The following is a 20,968-nucleotide window of genomic DNA, read 5'->3' on the forward strand; positions in this document are numbered from 1 at the left end:
AAATCGCTACTTATCATAAAGTTATGAATGGATTTGAACCCAATTTAATTAGAAACATCCTTGGGGGAGGAAGAACAGATTTTGCATAAATGGTGACTCTGACCCCCGAGGGGCCAAAGGGGCGGGGCCCAATAGGTGAAATAGAGGTAATTCCTTTGAATCACTACTAGTCATAAAGTGAGGAATGCATGTTCTAAAAGCAATTCTTGAGGTCTTTCAGACCTTAGAGAGTCAGGACTTCATTAATCTTTAAAGCAGTTTGGATTCCCACACTATAACCATATATAGCATTGTTAGAGATTAACAAATAAAACAAATTGAATATGAACATTATTTTGACATTTGGCCTAATCCAACCAGGTGAGCGATGCAGGCCCCATGGGCCTCTTGTTGTTAGATGCATTATTGATTCCATTTTCTTTTAATAAACAAACCTTTATTTTTGGCATGCTTAACAACAAAAACATATATTATGCAACAGACAATCTGATTTTACTTATAATGAAACAATATATTTATAGATCAAGATGTTTAGAGCAAGACTTATCAGTAACGGCATTGAAATCCATTATCAAGGATAATTACAGTGTTCTGAAATATATTTGCATTGATAAAGGAAATAGGAGTTTGGAAAAATTTTATACTGATTGGAAAAAATGGAGTAAACTGATAGAAATAACACCCAACCCCTGACAGAAAAACAAAAATGAAATAAAAAAAATTATATGATTTTATTAATGATCTATTAAATTATTCATAAATAACTATGCATTTTACTGCAACCTCCAGTTATATATTTAAAATTTAATGACACAAAATCTCTCTCTCTCTCTCTCTGTGTGCCTGCGTGCGTGTGCGGATGTGTTAAGTGAATGACAGTGTGTGTTTGCATGTAAGGAAGGATGTATGTGTTTTTTAACTGATGATCAGTTAAAAAAAGATACAAATTAACTTACAGTTATAAATATGTTTAGTGTCTTCATTAATTAATCAATACAACAAATATTGATACCTGTAAATGATACTGATTATTTCTAATGATGTGGTGGTGATGATGTTAATGAGTAATTGATGGGTGTGATGGGAATGAATAACAGATGGATGATGCTGAATCAATAACTGATAGTTGATTAATGAAAATGATGACTTATATTTAAAAAGATGATGTTGATAATTTATTGATGATGAGGATGAAGATGATGATGATGATGAATGGTGATTGATTTATGAAGATAATTTATTGATGATGATGATGATGATGATGAATGATAGTTGATTTATGAAGATAATTTACTGATAGTGATGATGATGATGATGATGGATGAATGTGAGAATTTGACATGATGATGATGATGATGGATGAATGTGAGAATTTGACATGATGATGATGATGATGGATGAAGGTGAGAATGGACATGATGATGATGATGATGATGATGGATGAAGGTGAGAATTGGACATGATGATGATGATGATGAAGGTGAGAATTGAAGTTGATCAGAGTGAGAAAAATATTATTATAATGATACATGTATACATATTGAATGTATCTGGAAAATAAAAAAGTTACAAAAAATAATTATATACTGATGTAATCCCAAAGTTGATTAATATTTTGTTTTTAAAAGCGCACAATGTTAACTGTTAAGTGAATTTCTTTTAAAAGTTCTCTATAAACAGATCTTCAAATCATATGTTATAAGTACATGTCCTCGGTCCAAAGCGGTTTTGCCCAAAAATGAGTTTAAGTGATTGAATAACAGTTCAAAATGTTCTATATTCCATTCCAAATATATGGTAGAATCAAATATTACACATGGTAGAAGGATCTTCAATTCAAGTCCTTTAAAATTGATATGATTTAATGCACCTTGGGTCTGTATTTTTTTTTAAGATGAGGGGACCCGTGTTATTAGTTAACTCAATACAAAAACAGAAATTATATTGAATATTGCTATTGGAAATAAGACAAACTTTAATAGAAGTATCAGAATGTGATATCTGTGCAATAGTATATGTTTATATATTTATATACATGTGTATATACATATATATAGAATAAAACTTGTAGAAACTTTGTGAATCGATTAAATATGTATATATATATAAAATAACAAAAAACAGACTTTGCCGCAAGGCCTTTCTGCCCTCTCAGGCTTCTTCAGGCGGACTGAACTTTTGTTTATTTGTACGTTGCTTAGATATGTATGACGTCATCAATTGTGATGACGTTAACAATAGCGTGACGTAATAAACAAGGTCGGAACAGATGGAATACTGGAATACTGTACATTCAATAAACTTATTCTGCATTTAAGTTTGGTTTTAGCATTTTGATAAACATTTTTTCTTTTAACTCTCTTGTAACTACATCGTCACTATTTAACTTGTAGATAGGTAAAACATAAAAATCATTCCCAGAACACTGGTGAATATGTTTGATTTCCTTTAAAAATCTCAAGTCATCATCTTTAATTTGCTGCCTGTGTACATTCATACGCAATCTTAATTCGCACCCAGTTTAGCCAACATAAAATTCACCACATGACTTGCATATTATAGTGTAAATGACGTTTTTAGAATTACATGTAATATTAGATCGTATTTCTATTTTTGAGTCATTTATAAAAGTATAGTTTTTACACACAATAAGAAGCTTACATGTACCACATCTGGGTTTCATACACTTTTGTACACCACTGTCGGCATGCGAGGTGTTCATATCAAATTTATATATATATATATATATATTGGCACTATGACTGATCCACAGTGGCCTGAGTAGTGGGACCAAAAAGCGTAAAATTGACGAAACTTCTAAACTTCCAGATATGAAGAAATCAAACATATCCTTCATGGATGAAAGAGACTTGATTAAGGTACTTTTCAAAATATAACATTTTTTTTTTTTTTACCACAGGGTGTCCTGTTCTGTTACCCTATAGGGATGGGTTATAGAAATATTTATTTAATTCATATTCAGAAATCACACTTTTTGGCCTTATTTAATTTGTTCAATTAATTTATTAAATAAAAGCGAGTTTACAACCATCACTTCAAATATTTAATAGCAGTGGCGTCAATATTTGTTTAAAGTCCACATTTGACAGTGTTATTGAGTTACATGCTGTCAGATTGAATTGAAACTGGTGAGGGTACTGGTACAATCATATATACTGTTGTACATGCACCTATACTGTACATGCACCTATCCATCATTTAGAGGATTTTTTTATCAGGTTCACCTATTTTTGGGTAAAATAAAAATACTAACAGGGAATTTTGTGAAGTTATGTTCAGATTCACTTTAAACTGTGTTATGAAAGCAATATTAATCTAATTGAAACTTAAATGTCTTTACAGATTCACACTTTGGCCTCAAAACTGAATTTTGAGAATTTTCATTAAAGTTCAGTTTTCACCCTATCTCAATGTCTCACTGAACACTAGTTACTGATATTATTTAATTATTTGAACACTACTCCATAAATTGAAAGATGTTATTGATAAAGCGGGAAAGATGAGATATATCATTCTGTATAATTCTTGTTATATAAGGCCTTTTGATGACTTATCATGGCCTTGTGATTTTCATAAATCTGCTAATATAATGAAAAAAATTACATATATATTACATAAACATATTTATATATACACGTATACAAGTGGCAATTAGATTAACTGTGCTCTTCCAAGGCTTTGCCTTCATTCATATTATTGCACTCAATACCGATCACACTGTTTTCATTGAGACATTTTTATTTCTTTCATTTCATTTCATCTAATGTGTTGGTTTAGATTTCCCACAATTTGTGGGAAATTAATTTGATTACGTAACGGGAAGCCCACATGCTATTAGAACATGACCCGGAAAACATGACGATAATAAAAACAGAAATTATTGAAAATTACCAGATAATTTTTGCTTTTTTTTGAGACACAATGTGCTGAAATACAACGAAAGGTAACACTGATTTAGTTCATTGCTATCGTATAAGGTAAAACAAACAGTTAAGGCGAAAATAGCAATATTGGCTTTACCCAGTTGGGCTAGACCTACTTTCGTTTTCCAGTTTACAGTTATGGTCATATTAAGTAATTCATCTTCTCAATCATAGTCGATCTAATTACTTATCCGCGAGATTTTCTATTAAGAATATTTGTACTTCTCATGTTTAGTGCATCTTTGTTGAAAATTGACTGGTCTGCATGTCTGATCTGACTCCCTCAGTTTACCCTGACCACAGGGCCACGTTACTATCGTATCCTTTTGTAAACACCTCATAGTAAATGTATCAACGGCGGAATCGTCTGGATTACTACAATTTTTACCTTCTGAATACTTTAATATGTAAATACTTATTACCGCTTAGTTTGTAATGATAAAATAAGTATTTATATAATAATGCGAATTTTTATGTCAATGACCATAGCGACTTAACAACAACTGTTCTGAATACATATTGACAAAATTAGATGATCTGACCACACGAGAACCTTGTACGATGTTTACTTGCCGAAATATATGCAATTTAATTCCAATCCAAACCGCCTAACAGCTTCAGGTCGCCATCTTTGTTCAAATCAAAGCATCTGTGCGTTTGAAAGAGCCAGTATTGCAAAGCTTCTAAACGATCTTGTGATGCAAATTTTAAGATTATAATAAAACGAAATATGAATTTTAAAATAATTTGATTTCAATTACTTATGCTTTAGGTCAGCAAATCGTAGCAATTATTCACACTGAAAATTTAATGTTGCACTTGAAACTGATCCCAATATTTTTATTCAGGCATTTTTTATTTCTTTCACTTCATTTCATTTTAAGTAATGATATAGATTTCCCAATAAATTCGCGGGAAATTAATTTGATGACGTAACCGGAAGCTCACATGCTATTAGAACGTGACCCGGAAAACATGACGATAATAAAAACAGAACATCTTGAACATTATCGGATTATTTTCGCATTTTTTGAGACACCAATGTGCTTAAATACAACTGAAGGTAGCACTGATTTTGTTCATAGCTATCGTATCAAGTAAAACGAACACAGTAGTTATTGCGAAAATAGAAGTATTTGCTAGACCTACTTTCGTTTTCCAGTTTACAGATATGGTCATATTAAATAATTCATCTTTTCAACGATAGTTGATCAAATTACTTATCCGCGGGATTTTTCTATTAAGAATATTTGTACAGTGCATCTTTGTTTAAAATGGTCTGCAGGTCTGATCTGACTCCCTCAGCTGACCCTGACCGCAGGGTCACGTTACTATCGTATCCTTTTGTAAACACCTCATAATAAATGTATCAACGGCAGAATCGTCTGGATTACTACAATTTTTACCTTTTAAATACTTTAATATATAAATACTTATTACCGGTTAGCTTGTAATAATAATGACAATGACAATGTTACGTTTCAGGATGAATGCCGGAACCACAATAGCAGCCTTGTAACCATAGAAACTCGAGCAGAAAATTATTGGTTGAAGAAGAACCAGTTTGTACAAGGTATAAGTTATCAATGTTTCATATAAAGTTGTACCTTTTATTTATCTATTTACCAGAACTGAATTGACAGTTTAAATGAAAATGTCCGCTTATATAAAAAATTGTTTGACAGTGATTCGGCTTTTCCCAACATATTACAGCTGTCACGATTTAAAAATACGCTACTAATAGCATCACCGGCCTTATCCAACAAATTCTGTTATACTAAAGCGTCGAATTATAAACCAATTTAACACTTTCTATTGGTATGAAAGCTAGGTATGCCTATTTCAGTTCTCTATTTTGATTTAGCCCTAAATTCAAAATAGTATAGATACTGGAAAACATGTTTATTTTTGAAGTTTGATAAATATCGATGTACATGTTGCCCTGTTGCAAAAGTTGCAAAAAGAAATATCAGTTGTTGACAAGAGGATCCAGAAATCCGATAATCTTTTTAAACTTTTGTTTATGTCGATATGTAACTAGTGGTTGGATTAAACCGAAAAATACTACGACCATATAAAACAGAGGCGTGGAATGGTAAGTTGATATCATGATCTATAACTTCTTTTGTATTTGTTTAAAGATAATCCTTTCATTGGAGCATATACTGATGATACACGGACCGTCTGGAGATGGGTGTCGGACGACTCTATAGTTAGATATTCGGACTGGGAACCGGGTGAACCAAATGATTTCCGTGGTAGAGAAGATTGTGTTCAATTCAAGAACAACGAATGGAATGACATACATTGTACAGACATGTCCGAATTTATTTGTGAACAAAAAGGTAAATACAGATACAAAATGCCTTAGATAATTTCATGCACTGTACAATCAATTTTGCTGACGACATAAATATATGAAAATCTGATAAAATTTAGTGATGACGGCAATTATATAATGGTATAATCATAGTATATCATTTCTTAATCTTTTTACCACCATGACCTTGGATATGTATACATATGTATGTCCAGGTAATTTTTTTCCCGCAACTTCTTAAACATGATTTCTAGGCCATCCTTGACTAATGAATTTATGTCCTTTTTTTTGTAAATAAATAGTACGTCTAACATGTTTTAAGGATTATTTCGGGTGAGCGGTCAAACTTTTCTTGTAAACACGTTTTGTTCTCTAATGGTTTTTGTTGAAGAAGGAACATATGACAAACAGATAAATGCAATAAAATATATATGTTGGTGTGCTTAGTCATTTTATGCTGTTTGGCCAATTTTTCCACAGGGAATTTTATTAATCAATTAAATTATTTAATTATTTCTCTACTCTACGTAGGTATAATTAGGGATGTCCTTAACTTTATGGTTATTTTTTCCAATTTCCAAATTAATTGAAAATTAATGTGTCTTACCTTATTTATATTATTAAAGTGTAAATGATATATCTTATATGTTTTTATACTGCATTTACTTTGTTTCAGCAGCTTCACTAGAGTTATACTATAGCTATGATGCTTTCAGTATCATGATAAAGTTGACATTGATATAAGGGTATCCCTTAGCAAAAAGAAATGGTCCAAAAATCATTGAAACACCATTATAATGCCATTGAAAGACCATTTTTGTTCAGAAATCCATTGAAACGCCATTTAATTCATTAGATTTCAATGGTTATATGACCATTAAAATACCATTTTTCAGATCAATGGTCTTTCAATGGTACAAAAAAATGGTTTACTCACAGGTGAACCATTTAAATGCCATTGAAATACCATTGACTTTGTTTGACCATTATTTTCATCCATGCTCTAGAAAGAAAAGCTTTGGCTCAACCATTTCTGACCATTTTTTTGAGAAATGAAAAATAATGGCCACAGATCTAGACTTTCATATTCACCTGCACTGGAGAATTACTACCAGTATATATTTTGGATATATAAATTCTGAGTTCTACAGAATGATACTACCTTTTATTATTATAGTATAAAAGTACATTTGCATAATTAATGTAAACAATATGCAATGCAAATACATGCATGTCAATTGTCTTTACACAATAAAATAAATGTATAGAAGTAAAGTACTATATTTTTGAAGTTTCAACTTCAAATTCTGTAGAAGTTATACCCCTATACAACATTACATGTAAACTGGAATTATATGAACTTGATTCTAGTCACGGTCATACCTATTTGGAGGAGGACATACAAAGAAATCACCAGTTATTCCCACAAAATTGTTGATATTAGTTATGCACTTCAATGGGATGGCAATGCAACTTTTCCTAAATTCTATTTTCCAAACACTGCCAACAGACTTGACTTTTTTCATCGGTTCAACAAGTGCGAGGTTGATTTTATTACCGGTCTTATCATTTGACTCCATGAAATACACCACAGATCCAAATTTGTAGTCATTCTCATGAAAAAATGTTATAACATGCTGCTGTCTTTTTACAAGGTTTTTGTACAATTTCCCATATACATAAAACCCCTTCTTATACATATTGATATTATAATACTTTGAAACATTCCTAGTACACTGTACTCCATAATTAGAAATGGCAGCAAATTCATCATCACTTAGTTCCCCATTGAATAAATTCCCTACTCTGACTATACCATCTTCAATTTCATGTTTATGAATTCTTCTTGAAGCTATACTGTCAGATAACTCATGATACAGCTCAAAAACATAATCACAATCATCTATTCCCTTAAAGTATCTGTCATACATTATAGGAATGGCCTTTACAAGTCCAATAATATTTACGAGCTGGTTTTCAACACCTTGTGTACCGTGTACATGTTTGATTATGTACCCATTAAGGTCCTCAAAAATAAAACAATTGTTCACAAACAGAGGTCCTGTGTGCCTAACACAATCAACCAAATGAATCAATTGATGAAGATTCAGAGTCGTATACCTTGCTTCATACAACCTTTCAAAATTCTCTACAAAAAGAAGAAGAGCTCCCTCAGCAGTTGCAATGTCTACCGGGGATATGTTTTCCATGGACAACAAAAAGATTGCCCGAGCAAGTAAACAAAAGTGTACAAAGTATTCCTTTCTCAAGATTTTGCTCATCACTGGTATACCCCAATAAAGTAAAAAGTTACGAAATTCTGATGATTTCCAGTGAGCGATGTCATCTATCAGCCGTGGGACCCTGGTTACAAATAGTGTCGGACGAATTTCTGACAAGAATTTGTTAACAGTTTGTTTCGCATGATATACAGAGTACGGTTTACTCTTATTCGAGGCACCAAACCACAAGTTCATGAGTTGCTTGGTAGTTCCAAGGCAAATACCATGCATGTAGTCAATCACACAACTATATACTGCATTGAAATATGTCAGATACAGAAACCAGAAAGGTCCTTTATGTCCGTGAACTGTGAACTTTTTCACACCATTTTCCACATTGGTTTGAACCTTTGTCAAATCTTCAAGAATACTTTCCTTTGTTCTTGGAATTCCTTTTGGATTGCTACTATTGTATGGAAAAATATGAACTATTCCACCAGTATCAAGTTTAAGTGTTTCACCTTTATGTAAACAAAACCAGCAACTGAAATCCCCATTGTACTGATTTACATTGTATACCATAGCTCGGGCAGGCAAGTCACATGTACACGTAAGCAAGAAGCATTTACACAAGAATGAATTTCCATCACAGTCTTCAAATGTTTCCCCTTCAGTTTCCAAATGTTTCAATTCTGAATAAAGGGGTTGAAGAAAAGACCACATCTGAGGCTTTTTGGATGAAATCCAAACACCATAGAACACTGAATTCTGTCGATGTTTCCGTTTTGCGATGGGAAGTTCATTAATAAGCATGTACACAGGCCACATGCTTACATTTGAAGATTTGAACAGAGGGGCACCATCCGTATTTAGTGAAAATGACAAATTATTTTCTTCTTGCAGAATGCCGTTTTCGAAAAGATTTTTGTATAATTGTCCATCATACACATCTTTAAGATTACCATTTTTATTGTTCTTAATGTGTTGGAATCTGTGATTTCTAACGTCATTCACAAAGTCTTGAGTTTTCCATAGAGCCCTCAGTTGTGATATAAGCTTTAAATGTACAAAATATGCAACTCCTCCGGACTTTGTGAGATCCTTTCTGCACGATATACACACTTTGTCATTTTTCTCAACCTTTGAGTAACAGCTACTACAATAATAATGCAAGGTGGGAAACATGTCTTCTGTGAATTTCTTTATGAATTTTCTCAAGTGATACAAGCTACGGAATAAACTGTGTCCTTGTGGAAGCACAGCAGCGAATATTTTCAACATGTATGCTGCTGCTTCATCAGGTAACCGGAAACGAATCAAGAAACAACATATTAGAAGTACCAATAGCCCGAGACTGTACGGGGAGTCTGGAAATAACTTGCTTGATCCAGTTGATTCATCATTTGCAGGGTTTTTAGATTCTTCACTGTCTGTAAATATTTCTGTAATTTGCCGCAGGACCTCAACCCTTTCCTCAAGAATTACAGCCGTCTGTTCATCATTCACAAGATTTTCTTGGTTTCGCAGCTGATTATCATGTAACATTTGGTCTATCAAATCATCAATATCATCATCCAAATCTTTGTCCTCCATCTTGGAGAAAAAAGTATCCATAGCCTCATGTGTCAGAGAGTCTTGTACATCACTGTTAGCTCCTGCTGGTTTCTGAGGTGTGTTCTTGAGGACATTTTCATGTTCAACAAATATATTCTCATCCGTAACACGACATCGTTCATCATGATCATCAGCTGATGATATTTCATCATCATCATCATCATCATCATCTGTTTGTGTTAATTGTTTGTCATCAACGGTTGTAACACATCCCTGATTATCATCCTGTACTGTTTGTTCAGCTGACAGATGTGATGCAATTGGGGAAACAATGTTGATAGTTGACTGAAGTCTGTGGTCCTCTTTTACAACCAAGTTCATGCACTGAAAATCCTTGTCCTCATCAGACCCCTGAAATGATTATGAAACAAAAATGATAAGACTGTCTAATACAAAGTTGTTCCATTCCCTTTCTTGTTATTAATTTTACCAATACAGTGATTTAATTGCCAATTTTTTGTCACACATAATTCTTTCTTATTTTGCTTTATTTTCTTTGTGTTTCAAACTTTATGAATTTCCCCAACTTTTTTATGGACAGTTTCTTACAGCTTTTCCAGTTTGACCAGGTGCATAATAATTTAATTAATAGGCCTATTATGAAAAGAATATAACTTGGGATATTTATGTACCAAATTGTCTACGATTGTCAAAATCCTTCTAAAATCTAGTACCGAATTCAGGAAACAATTTTGAAAATAAAGTAGGAAATACAAAGAAATATAGCAAAAAACAAACCCCTAAAACGTTAAAGACTCAGCATGGCACTATGTACCGCTAATAATTAATTAATTAACCGCGTGTGTAAGCTTATGCTTTTCATACTATAAAAAAGTCTAAGAATTCCTACGCCTAACGATGCATTTCGGCACGAGCGAGTATGTACGCATTACGTCTAACATACGACGAAAAAATTGGTTAGAAAATCAAACTACATGAAGAAAATGCTTGATCAGGGGTAAGTTAAATGACGGATAGGAAAATATGACAATCTCAAAAACATTTGATGTTCTGAGTTAGATTCTAGCGCAGTGAACATGGGGGCGATCTTACCTTTTTAGAACCATAAGGTCCTCTCTTGCGTTTCTTACTAGTTGACGCGTACGGTTGATCCATTTTCTCCCTGCATACACTCTTCCTACCGTCGTAGTTTGGCTTGGTTTTACCATTCCATTATATTGGCAATGGGAATTACTTAGTTGACAATGCAACCACATGTATCCTGACTCAATCTTGATCGCCTCAGCGCTTGATGTGCATAGCATAAAAACAGGTTTCCGTGACTCTGTAGTTTCTTTTGGGAGGGAAATATTACAATGTATAAATTTTCTTTCAAAATAAATTAAACCTATTTAAAAAATGATAAAGAAATATAAATTGCGGTGCTATTAAAGCATTAAGGAAAAAAATAATTTCACAAAATTGACCACGATCGTGTCCGGTACTGTACTCAAGCATATCTGCTGCACTGATGCTGCGATTGCGCCAAAACCAAATTTGAGCAAGATGGCGACACAAGAAGATTACCTTGTTGTATACTTTACGGCAGATAGAGCTCTGCAAATTGTCAACCGCAAAAAACAAACTGTAAGATGCATAGACGAAGCAACAAGTACAGTCTCCGTAGATTATCCAACGGAGGAAATTAATGAAGACGGAACAGTATCGATAAGGGACGAACCGTATGAAGGCTCAACTGTTTTCTCTGGAAGTAAGTTTAAAATAAAATCCATGCAGTATTTTACGATTAAGTAAGGTTCATTTCTCTTTGTTTAAATTTTATTTTAGACAATGTTATTACGTTAATCAATATTTTTTGGTTTCAATACTGAACATTAATATTAGGCGCCGTGTATTGATACATGTACGATCGCGATCGGGCACCTGTATAGGTCGCGATCGAGATAATCTACATTGATGATTGACGAGCCAAAATTGATGCAACTTTTGACTTTCTGTATTTCACGCATTTTCATATTTTTTCCCTTGAATTTTTGGCTTCATGTAAATTTGTATATGTAGAGTATATAAACTAATTGCCTATGGATGCACGACTGCTGTTATATATATCGAGCTCGAGCCATATTTTTTATATACTGTGCGAGTTATTGTGAATGTTTAAACCATTTAATGTATTCGTATCCATTTCCTTTTTTTAAGACTTCGAATTATTTATAAATGTTTTGATTTCTTTTCATCAGGTGCAACATCTGCTCGGGCATTTATGAATTTCACCAAGAGCGAAGGCATAAACCTGACAGATGAAGGAGTTGTTGAGACACTTTTGTCCCTGGCAAAGGAGAGAAAGCAATCAGGAAAAAGAGGAGCCGCGACCAAGCTTAAAAGACTACTGCAGGCAAGTGATGAAATACAGCACCATACATCACAGCCAGAACAAAAAAAGGACAGAAGTGATTCTATAGCAGGTGACCATGAATATGAAAAGAAAAGTGCTAAAAAAAAGAGGAAAACGTGTACACCCCTACCTGTTAAATCGAAAGAACCAAAATTACTAGACATCATAAAACTTAATGAAATGTCTGCATTTGCCAATGTAGCTAGTGAGCCCGAGTCAGAATCTGAAAAATCAAAGACACCACCCAAAGCCACAACTGTCAGCAGGACGGAAAGGACACCTTCAAAAGCAACACCTGTCGGCGGGACGAAAAAGACACCGTCCAAAGCCACTCCTGTAGGTGGGACCAAAAAGACACCGTCCAAAGCCACTCCTGTAGGTGGGACCAAAAAGACACCGTCCAAAGCCACTCCTGTAGGTGGGACCAAAAAGACACCGTCCAAAGCCACTCCTGTAGGTGGGACCAAAAAGACACCGTCCAAAGTCACTCCTGTAGGTGGGACCAAAAAGACATTTACACCTCCCAAAGCTACACCTGTCGGCAGGACTGAAAAGACTCCTTCCAAAGCCACACCTGTCCGCGGGACCAAAAAGACTCCTTCCAAAGCCACACCTATCCGCGATACCCAAAAGACACCATCCATAAAAACAAGCCATACAAAAACTAGACTATTTGACACTTGCATTAGGCCAAGATCAGAAACATGCACATCAGAAGTTACTTCTGTAACAATTACAAATTCCAAGACTCCCTCCAAGAAAGCGTACTCAACAAAAAAGATAGAATTGGTTTTGGATAGTCAACAGGAAACATCACAAGCTGTGTTTTCTGGCCTTAGTGTTTTGAATGACCAGGACCACAATGGTTTCTCTTATTCAGAAATGCCATCAGTTCAATCGGCTTCTGGAAGTGAAAACCAGTACTATGGCTACAACGCCAATTATTCATGGGATAACCCGAAGGAATCACAAGAGGATGTACAGCATGAAATATCAAGTACCCCAGTGTATCCAGTGCACATGCCCATGTCCCAGCATTGTAATCCGATCACAGGTATGTGTTAAAAAAATATTTATAAAAAGTGTTTCGATATATATCTTAAAATCTAATTCATGCTTTTTATTGTATGTTTTTTTTATCCATCTGTCTGTACAGTACAATGGCTTGGAAGACTGAATAAATTCATCCAATTTTACAATATGTAACCTTGGTGGATTGTTGCCCTAGTCATATATATTGGATATCATTTTAAAATTCAAATTAAGGTAAATATTTGAAATTTGATTTTGCTTGTCCGGTGAGGCCTGGTATTTTTTCTTTGTTCATATAATTACTAGTTGGATTTTCAGCTATTTGATAATAACTCTAAACTCTGTCTGATAACTTAAAAGGGGTTGTATATTATACATATTGTATACAAATCCTTCTTGACATTGTCTTATATTCTTGATCATGATACTATTCAATTTGAGAATACTATTTAGATCACACAGTGATCGATACTTGTAAATAGGGATTTAACATATTAATTCTTGTTGAAAATTTCCTTTTTTTTCTCTTCATCCTTTAATAGATTACTTTAGAGAGTTGGACAACAACCAAAGAGTGACCTTGCTTGGGTTTCTGGAGCTACTGACATTGCAATTACGTCAACAGGGGGAATCTAATGGAAGAGAAATATTTGGGAACAACCAGCACTCCATGAACTCGCCAAATACTCAGGTTTTTGACAGGAATCCAAGATCATCTGTCAAATCTGCACAGAAAAGTGAAATGGTATGTACATATGCCTCATACTCATGCAGTACCTAGAAATATTTATCTTTCACATAAAATCTTCGTTAACAGTGTTAAATACTACAACTTGTTTTATCAGGTGGCCAGCAAGACCACATATACCAGATACAGTTTTCAGTCGATCCTTAACAATTTCTAGTAGTCCTTCCAAGACATCAGACAATTTTGTTAAAGTGGTAACAACAAAGACGTGTGGATTTGAATAATTTGCCAATTAAAAGTCAAGTCTTTTTACTTGCATGTACATATTTTCTCAGTTTGAAAGAAAAAGATTTAAAAATGAAAGAGAATTTCTTTCTTAGAAAAATATGTTATTGTTTAATTTACAACTTTGCCATGCTTTAGAACAACTTAAATTAGTAAGAATTATTGACCACCACTAGTATCAATCCCAGGTTAAGTAAAATGTACACATTAAATTTCTGTATTAATGGCTTTCATATTCTATGTAATTATTATAACAAATGTTTTTATTTGCTTGCAAATTATCAACACAACTGATAAAATGACTTTGTTTCAAGAAACTTGAAATACAAAAAAAATCTTTTTGTTGCAAAGTATCCAAAATATAGCTATATAAATACATTGTGTATTAAGTTTTAATGTGTACCCTAACCTATTTACTTTATTATATTTCCCAGAGACTCGTTCCCTTGATCATAGATCCAGATGACAAAGATCACTTTGCTGAAATTCTTGTGAATCCATCACAGTTAAGGGGCATAGAGAACAAGGCTGGATCCATGAAAAATCCAGCATTGTACCTGTTGAATAAAGTTCTGGACTTAGTATTTTCATTTGAAGAAATGGCCGCCAGCAAAGGTGTTAGTTCCCTCCCTATCAACAAGAGAGAGGCTATACAAGGTATGAGTAATGTCAGGAGTAAAAGAAAAAACAGTATATAGCTTTTTATAAAAGAAATTAACTTAAAATATGACAGATCTTTTTTGTTAATTGCAAGAAGCAGCTACGTAATTCAGTAATTTCACGAGTATGACAGAATATCGCAAAGTTCTGTCATACGAGTGAAATATATGTTATGTTCAACAGGAAGGCATTCAATTTTTATCCCCCGCTTTTGCTTAAAAGGAAGTTGGTGACATGGTCAAATGCCTAAAGGGCTAGGTCGCAGGTTTTGTTGGGACATTATTTGCAGGAGTTATGACCCCTTGATTAACGAAAAGAGACATTTTTTGCCGCAGTGACTCATGGTCCATTGATTAACGCAATTTGAGGCGAAAGCGAGGGATGTGAATTACAGCTTTAATACTTTGTAGTTTGATACCGACTTTAAAAGAATGGACATTAATGCCTTAATAATTGTACTATTCTTTCAGAATATCTCCATACAAGATGCAGTGCATTAAACTTTCAAGAACTATCCCAGAAGAAGTACATCACTGCTATCCAGAACAAGATTGGGAACCATAGGTTATCAAAACGAAAGAGTTGCAAGTAAGGGGAGCAGAGCAGAAAGGAAGAAAGAAGTCTGAGGGTGACGACAAACTATAAGTATTTGAGAAATTCGACAGAAATGTATCGCTTTGTGTCCCCAGATGTTGAAGAAGTAGTGTTGGGAATCAGTTGATATTTCAACATTGATGGACAAACATTTATAAATATTTTGATAATTTGCATTTATTTCATTCCTTCTAGCAGTTTCTACAATGAATTTAAGGATTAATCGGTTGGCATACTAGTACGTACATAATGCTTAACAAATGGGATTTTTCTTTGGACATTTTGTCTTATGTCTAGCTGCCGCTCACTCGCAGTTTCTTATCTTTCATTCATACCATTTCAGAGTTACAGTCTTCACCGATGAACAGTTATCATTAATATTTTATAATTAATTATGTCCCCCTAACAAAGTTGGGGGGCCATATTGTGTTTGTTTCATTTCTTATTAAATTCTTCTTTAGCTTTCTTCTATCTTTTCATGGTGAACTTGTCCGGCAGTTTCCTCCTAAACTATTGGACAGATCCTTATGAAACTTCACATGAGTATTGCTTGGGGGGCAGAAGGTGTGCAACGTGCATGTCTTGGAACAAAACTCAAAAATGGCTGCCATTTCGTGGCCTCTGATTGGTCGAAATTTAGATATTGTTTGATTTTGGTACAGATTGGTATATGGGATTGAGGGAAGCTGATCAGAATGGTACTACTTACAAAATTGTCTGAGGTTTCTGGTTTTTTTTTCCCCCAAATTTAGATATTGTTTGATTTCGGTGAAAACTCTTCCATTATCATTATTTACGACCGTTGGGGTAGTTTGGGGGACATTAATTTAACGGTTGTCCTTACAATTAGTACTTGTTATATTAAATAACATGATTGGTAGTAATTTAATCTAATACAGAACTGTCGTTCTCTTCTAGGTAGTACATGAAGTGAAAGTGAACCTCATAATCAATTAATAAGAATTGGTTGCCTTTCGATTAGATATCAAATATGATCGATCATCGGAACAACACTGTTAAACCATGTTGCAAAAATGTCCATCTTGTTAAATCGGTTCCTGTTATGTAATTGTCACTCTTGTAATTAACATTTAATACTGGTTTAGGACCACTATGCATTTAAGGAAACCTTTTTTTCTGTTATAAACATTATGTCTTTGGATTGTTCTTACCTGTAGAAATGGCATATTCCTTTGTATAAATTGTTTCTTTGTTCAAATTCATATAAGAAGAAAAACGCAACTCCGGAAATCCAAATTTTAAAAATTTATTCAAAGATTAAAATACAAAACATTATGATATTTATCCATGCAGAAATGTTTCATATCATGTAAAATTAAATTTTTGACAAAATAGAATGTCTGTAACAGGCCTAGGACGGACATGCATGTTGTACCATGGCCAGAAACTGTTGCAATGGTAACAAAAATGTGACTTTTTTTTCAGTTGTCCTGACTTATGATATTGGTCTAAGATAATTACCAAATATGAAAATCTAAAAAATATGTGCCATGCTTTCGTATTGATTTCTCTTTTTTTTTTAAACTGAAATTTAAGCTAGGCATTTCTGTAGAGTATCTCAAATACTTGAGTATGCCCAAAAAGGTGAAAGCTATTTTGAAAGAAACACATATTGTCACCAGTGATGTTTCTCTATGTACTTCTTTTTGGATACCAGAAATTAATAAAATAAACACATGCAAATGAAAAAGAAGCAATATTCTGAGGTTATCTTTATTTAAAGTTGGATATGTTTTCTCAATTATTAGCCCATCATCAGATTCATTGTGGGCTATTATTCAATTCACCTATCAATGTTAGTCACAATACAGCATAATGTAACAAAACCAAGAAGATTCAAGGGAAAAGATCTGCTTGACTGCTTAATGAATGGAGTGACTGATGGAGATCAAACAATGTCTGAGGGATAGTCCAGTAAAAAAATCTACCACCACCCTAGGACACCCAGGTCATATTTAGAGTTACCACCCTTCGAGTTTTATTAATAATTTTGATGAACACCGTAAATTGAACACTAGAAAACCACACCATGAATATAGAAGTGATTTGATTATTCTAGGTTCCTGGGTTCAGATACATGTAGATAGACGGAGTCTTGGAATGCCATTGAATTACCATTGTTTTTTTCTTAAAACCATTGATATACCATTGAAATTTATTTCCAAGACCATTGAAATGCCATTAAAATACCATTAAAATACCATTTAAATACCATTGAAAAACCATTGAAATACCATTGTTTCATGATACCTTATTTAGCAAACTAATTTAAATATTTCGGCTCATTTCAATGGCGTTTCAATGGTGTTCAAATGGTGTTTCAATGGTTCTTCATGAGAAGCATTGATCAACCTAAATAAATGGTATTTCAATGGCTTATCAATGGTTTTGAAGTAATGCTATTTCAATGGTATTTTAATGCCATTGCATTTTGCTAAGGGATTTAAAAGGTTGCTAACATGCATTTCGTTTTCCTGCTTTTATGAAGGAAACTAATTTTCACAAGTTATACAGAGGTTTAATCTATCTTTCACACTATACACAATTTCAAATTCCTACATATTTTATTTTATAAAAGAAATATAGGGTACCATAAATATTGAAAAGAAGAATTTTTTGAAATAGTAAAAAGTAGTAAATTATAACTTTTAGACCTGTAATAGATCTTTTTGATATTTACACGTGGTGCAGGTTATGTCATGTACAGGTATTCTGGTATAACCATTTTAACAACATTTTTTTTTTTTTTTTTTTTTTTTAATACTTGGTGCTTCACAGATTTCCAACTAGGTCATCGTACTGACTGGATTAATCATCACTTTGATTACCATTTCTCATCATGGAAGGAAACCTCACAAGATAGATGGCGAACAATAAAATTAGGGTATTTCAATATTGTTACCCGATATTACCTGACATGGCAAGAAATTGAGAATACCAAAACAATGGCATGTAAAAGTGTACATAGAAAAGACTGTCAAATTAAATCATGCAGCGATAATATGTAATACAAGCATGTCACATTTTTATCGCTTTCTGTCTTTTTTGGTAATGTGGCGTCTACAGCTTGAAACTATAAGAAAACTGGTCTATATTTAGTAGTTGTGAGTGTAACGCGGGACGAGCCTTAGCTTGGTTATTCAAGAAATCAACACAAGGAATCTAACACCATGATCATATATACAAATTTATTTACCTGGAATCACAACAAAATACAAACGCATTCACTCTCCCAATCACACTCTGTACTATACCACATTTATTCATATATTACTGAATCTACAGTCTCTCCACATGACAAGAATGATGTTCACTTTTCCAAGTGCTTGTGACGATTGGTGTCACGATAAGTTCACCTCGGCAATGTCAATCACACAAATCATTCCATGTTTCACGGTGAAACAGAACAGGAAAAAACAATAAACAGCATCCACAGCATCCGGCAAACGGATTACAATTATGGTCCTCTACTGGCGAGGATATATGCAGTGGACAGCAACCACTTATCCTTCCGAACCGTTAAATGGCCCTATACTTGTCTTCCTGGCAGTTGACCTCAACCTCTGGTCGGCCCTGGCACTGCATTACCGAAGACCTGTTTTCTATTCAGGTTGACCCATATTGACATCTGGCGAGTATGTGCCCGTCATGTGAAGCTTTAACTAATATAAAAAAAACCCACTAAACATCCATTCTTTCACACTCATAATCAACATATGTTAATAACCTAAAATGTTATCTACAGTTTACCAATACGTATTTAATTATTGTAAACTACCAATAATTATACCCTAAATGTCAATGCAAAACTACACATTTGTACAAAAAAAACTAATATATACGATGCGTGATTAAATTCTACATAAAACATTACTTAAATAACGAATAGGGAAACCGAGCCTTGTACGACGCTCATGCGCTTCCGTAGAATTTTCACCTGCGCGCATTCACACCAGTACACCTGCTCACGACTACCACTCATGGCTTCCATACATAATTAGCATGAACAAAATCATGTTACTTAGTTCAATTATCAGTTTTACAACAATTAAACTGCTAATATATTAGCAGACATACATGTACAATACGGTTATTTATCTATAAACAACGAAAACAAGTATTTTATCAAAATATCACACCTGTATTTGATTACACCAATAGTCACGCATGAATGGCACGTACAGATAACTAGATGGCTTGACATACAATAAATACACAATAAATATGGCAATAAATAACCATATTAAACAAGCAAAAACACAATTTAAGAAAGATAGCAAGATTACTTACCCCAATCCGATGTCTGGGCTTCTTCCACAAGTTTATCTTGCGCCATAAACACGGCGAACAGGTAACTTTCGTGAGTGAATGCAGTGGTCACCTGGACAGTCCCACATATACTGTACCTGGGTACGCTCACACACACTCTCACGTGACCGATACAATACAAATGTATAGTTCCTCTTCTTAACGGGTTTCAACAGGAGATGAGTGTAATATGATTCATTCTGTAAAATGCAAGGAAATAAAATGAGTAAGTTACATGTTTCGAACACTAGATTAAATCTGCCAATTACTCATTAATATCTTTAAAGTTGTGAATGAAATCCCGAACTCCACAACTCGCCTAGCAGCGATTTTTTTTTCTGAACCCTGTTCCATTTGACCTTGTTACATTCTCAATCACCAAAATTTCAATTCAGATAATATGCATGTAGCTCAGCCAGTTGTAAAGTTAAATTATCAACATCTGCCTATCTACATTCACTTATTTTCATTAATGAATTGATAAACCTTGATTTGTTTTCCTGTTAAGATTTGAAATTTGACTTGAAATATACTGGAAAGGAGTAGAATAAATACATCAATCCGGATATGTTGTAATGATTGTTGATAAATAAGCTATTACTAGTTGATGTTTTCTCGTCAGATTTATGTATTTATTTTACTCCATTCCAGTTTAAGGTAACCTTCAAAGTGAATTTTGACAAAATAACACGAAATAGTATAAACAAATTGCAAAAAAACAAAGAATTCTTGAATGTCTCAAGATGTTTTTTCATCTTTGAAGTACTGATTTCGCACTACTTCATAGGCGTGAAGGGCCAGCATGAATATGCTAAGAAAATCAACGTTCTATTCTTCTTTGTGAATAAAAAAGGTTTAACCCCAACGCATACTTTAGTAACAGGAAACCAAATTTCCATAAATCTTTGATCTGCTATCCTCGCA

The 20,968-nt window shown here is 33.7% G+C and overlaps 3 protein-coding genes across 3 annotated transcripts; 2 read left to right on the plus strand and 1 right to left on the minus strand.

Moving 5' to 3' along the window:
* The first annotated feature begins 1,409 nt into the window (after nt 1-1,409).
* LOC117332197 (collectin-12-like) lies at nt 1,410-18,763 on the plus strand. The gene is made up of 5 exons (XM_033891081.1): nt 1,410-1,446; nt 2,830-2,879; nt 5,430-5,517; nt 6,086-6,289; nt 18,515-18,763. The coding sequence occupies exons 1-5, from the start codon at nt 1,410-1,412 to the stop codon at nt 18,742-18,744; spliced, it is 609 nt and encodes a 202-aa protein (XP_033746972.1). The 3' UTR covers nt 18,745-18,763.
* On the minus strand, nt 7,415-11,409 carry LOC117332738. The gene is made up of 2 exons (XM_033891764.1): nt 11,154-11,409; nt 7,415-10,451 (listed from the first exon to the last, which is right to left on the minus strand). The coding sequence occupies exons 1-2, from the start codon at nt 11,214-11,216 to the stop codon at nt 7,632-7,634; spliced, it is 2,883 nt and encodes a 960-aa protein (XP_033747655.1). The 5' UTR covers nt 11,217-11,409; the 3' UTR covers nt 7,415-7,631.
* Nucleotides 11,462-17,634, plus strand: LOC117332740. Its single transcript, XM_033891766.1, has 5 exons — nt 11,462-11,811; nt 12,302-13,510; nt 14,031-14,233; nt 14,896-15,118; nt 15,592-17,634. Exons 1-5 carry the CDS (start codon nt 11,607-11,609, stop codon nt 15,711-15,713), a joined length of 1,962 nt encoding a protein of 653 aa, XP_033747657.1. The 5' UTR covers nt 11,462-11,606; the 3' UTR covers nt 15,714-17,634.
* Nucleotides 18,764-20,968: the final 2,205 nt, after the last annotated feature.

The sequence above is a fragment of the Pecten maximus genome, chromosome 8, assembly GCF_902652985.1.
Source record: "Pecten maximus chromosome 8, xPecMax1.1, whole genome shotgun sequence".
Taxonomy (NCBI): Eukaryota; Metazoa; Mollusca; class Bivalvia; order Pectinida; family Pectinidae; genus Pecten; species Pecten maximus.

Excerpts from the sequence above, each read along its gene's own strand:
- LOC117332740 (XM_033891766.1), top strand. The coding sequence starts at position 11,607 with ATGGCGACACAAGAAGATTACCTTGTTGTATACTTTACGGCAGATAGA. Across the intron at positions 11,812-12,301 it reads CTCAACTGTTTTCTCTGGAA|GTGCAACATCTGCTCGGGCA; the intron begins GTAAGTTTAAAA and ends TCTTTTCATCAG. Across the intron at positions 13,511-14,030 it reads GCATTGTAATCCGATCACAG|ATTACTTTAGAGAGTTGGAC; the intron begins GTATGTGTTAAA and ends ATCCTTTAATAG.
- LOC117332738 (XM_033891764.1), bottom strand. The coding sequence starts at position 11,216 with ATGGATCAACCGTACGCGTCAACTAGTAAGAAACGCAAGAGAGGACCT. Across the intron at positions 10,452-11,153 it reads GACCTTATGGTTCTAAAAAG|GGGTCTGATGAGGACAAGGA; the intron begins GTAAGATCGCCC and ends TAATCATTTCAG.
- LOC117332197 (XM_033891081.1), top strand. The coding sequence starts at position 1,410 with ATGGACATGATGATGATGATGATGATGATGGATGAAG. Across the intron at positions 1,447-2,829 it reads GATGATGATGATGGATGAAG|ATATGAAGAAATCAAACATA; the intron begins GTGAGAATTGGA and ends CTAAACTTCCAG. Across the intron at positions 2,880-5,429 it reads ATGAAAGAGACTTGATTAAG|GATGAATGCCGGAACCACAA; the intron begins GTACTTTTCAAA and ends GTTACGTTTCAG.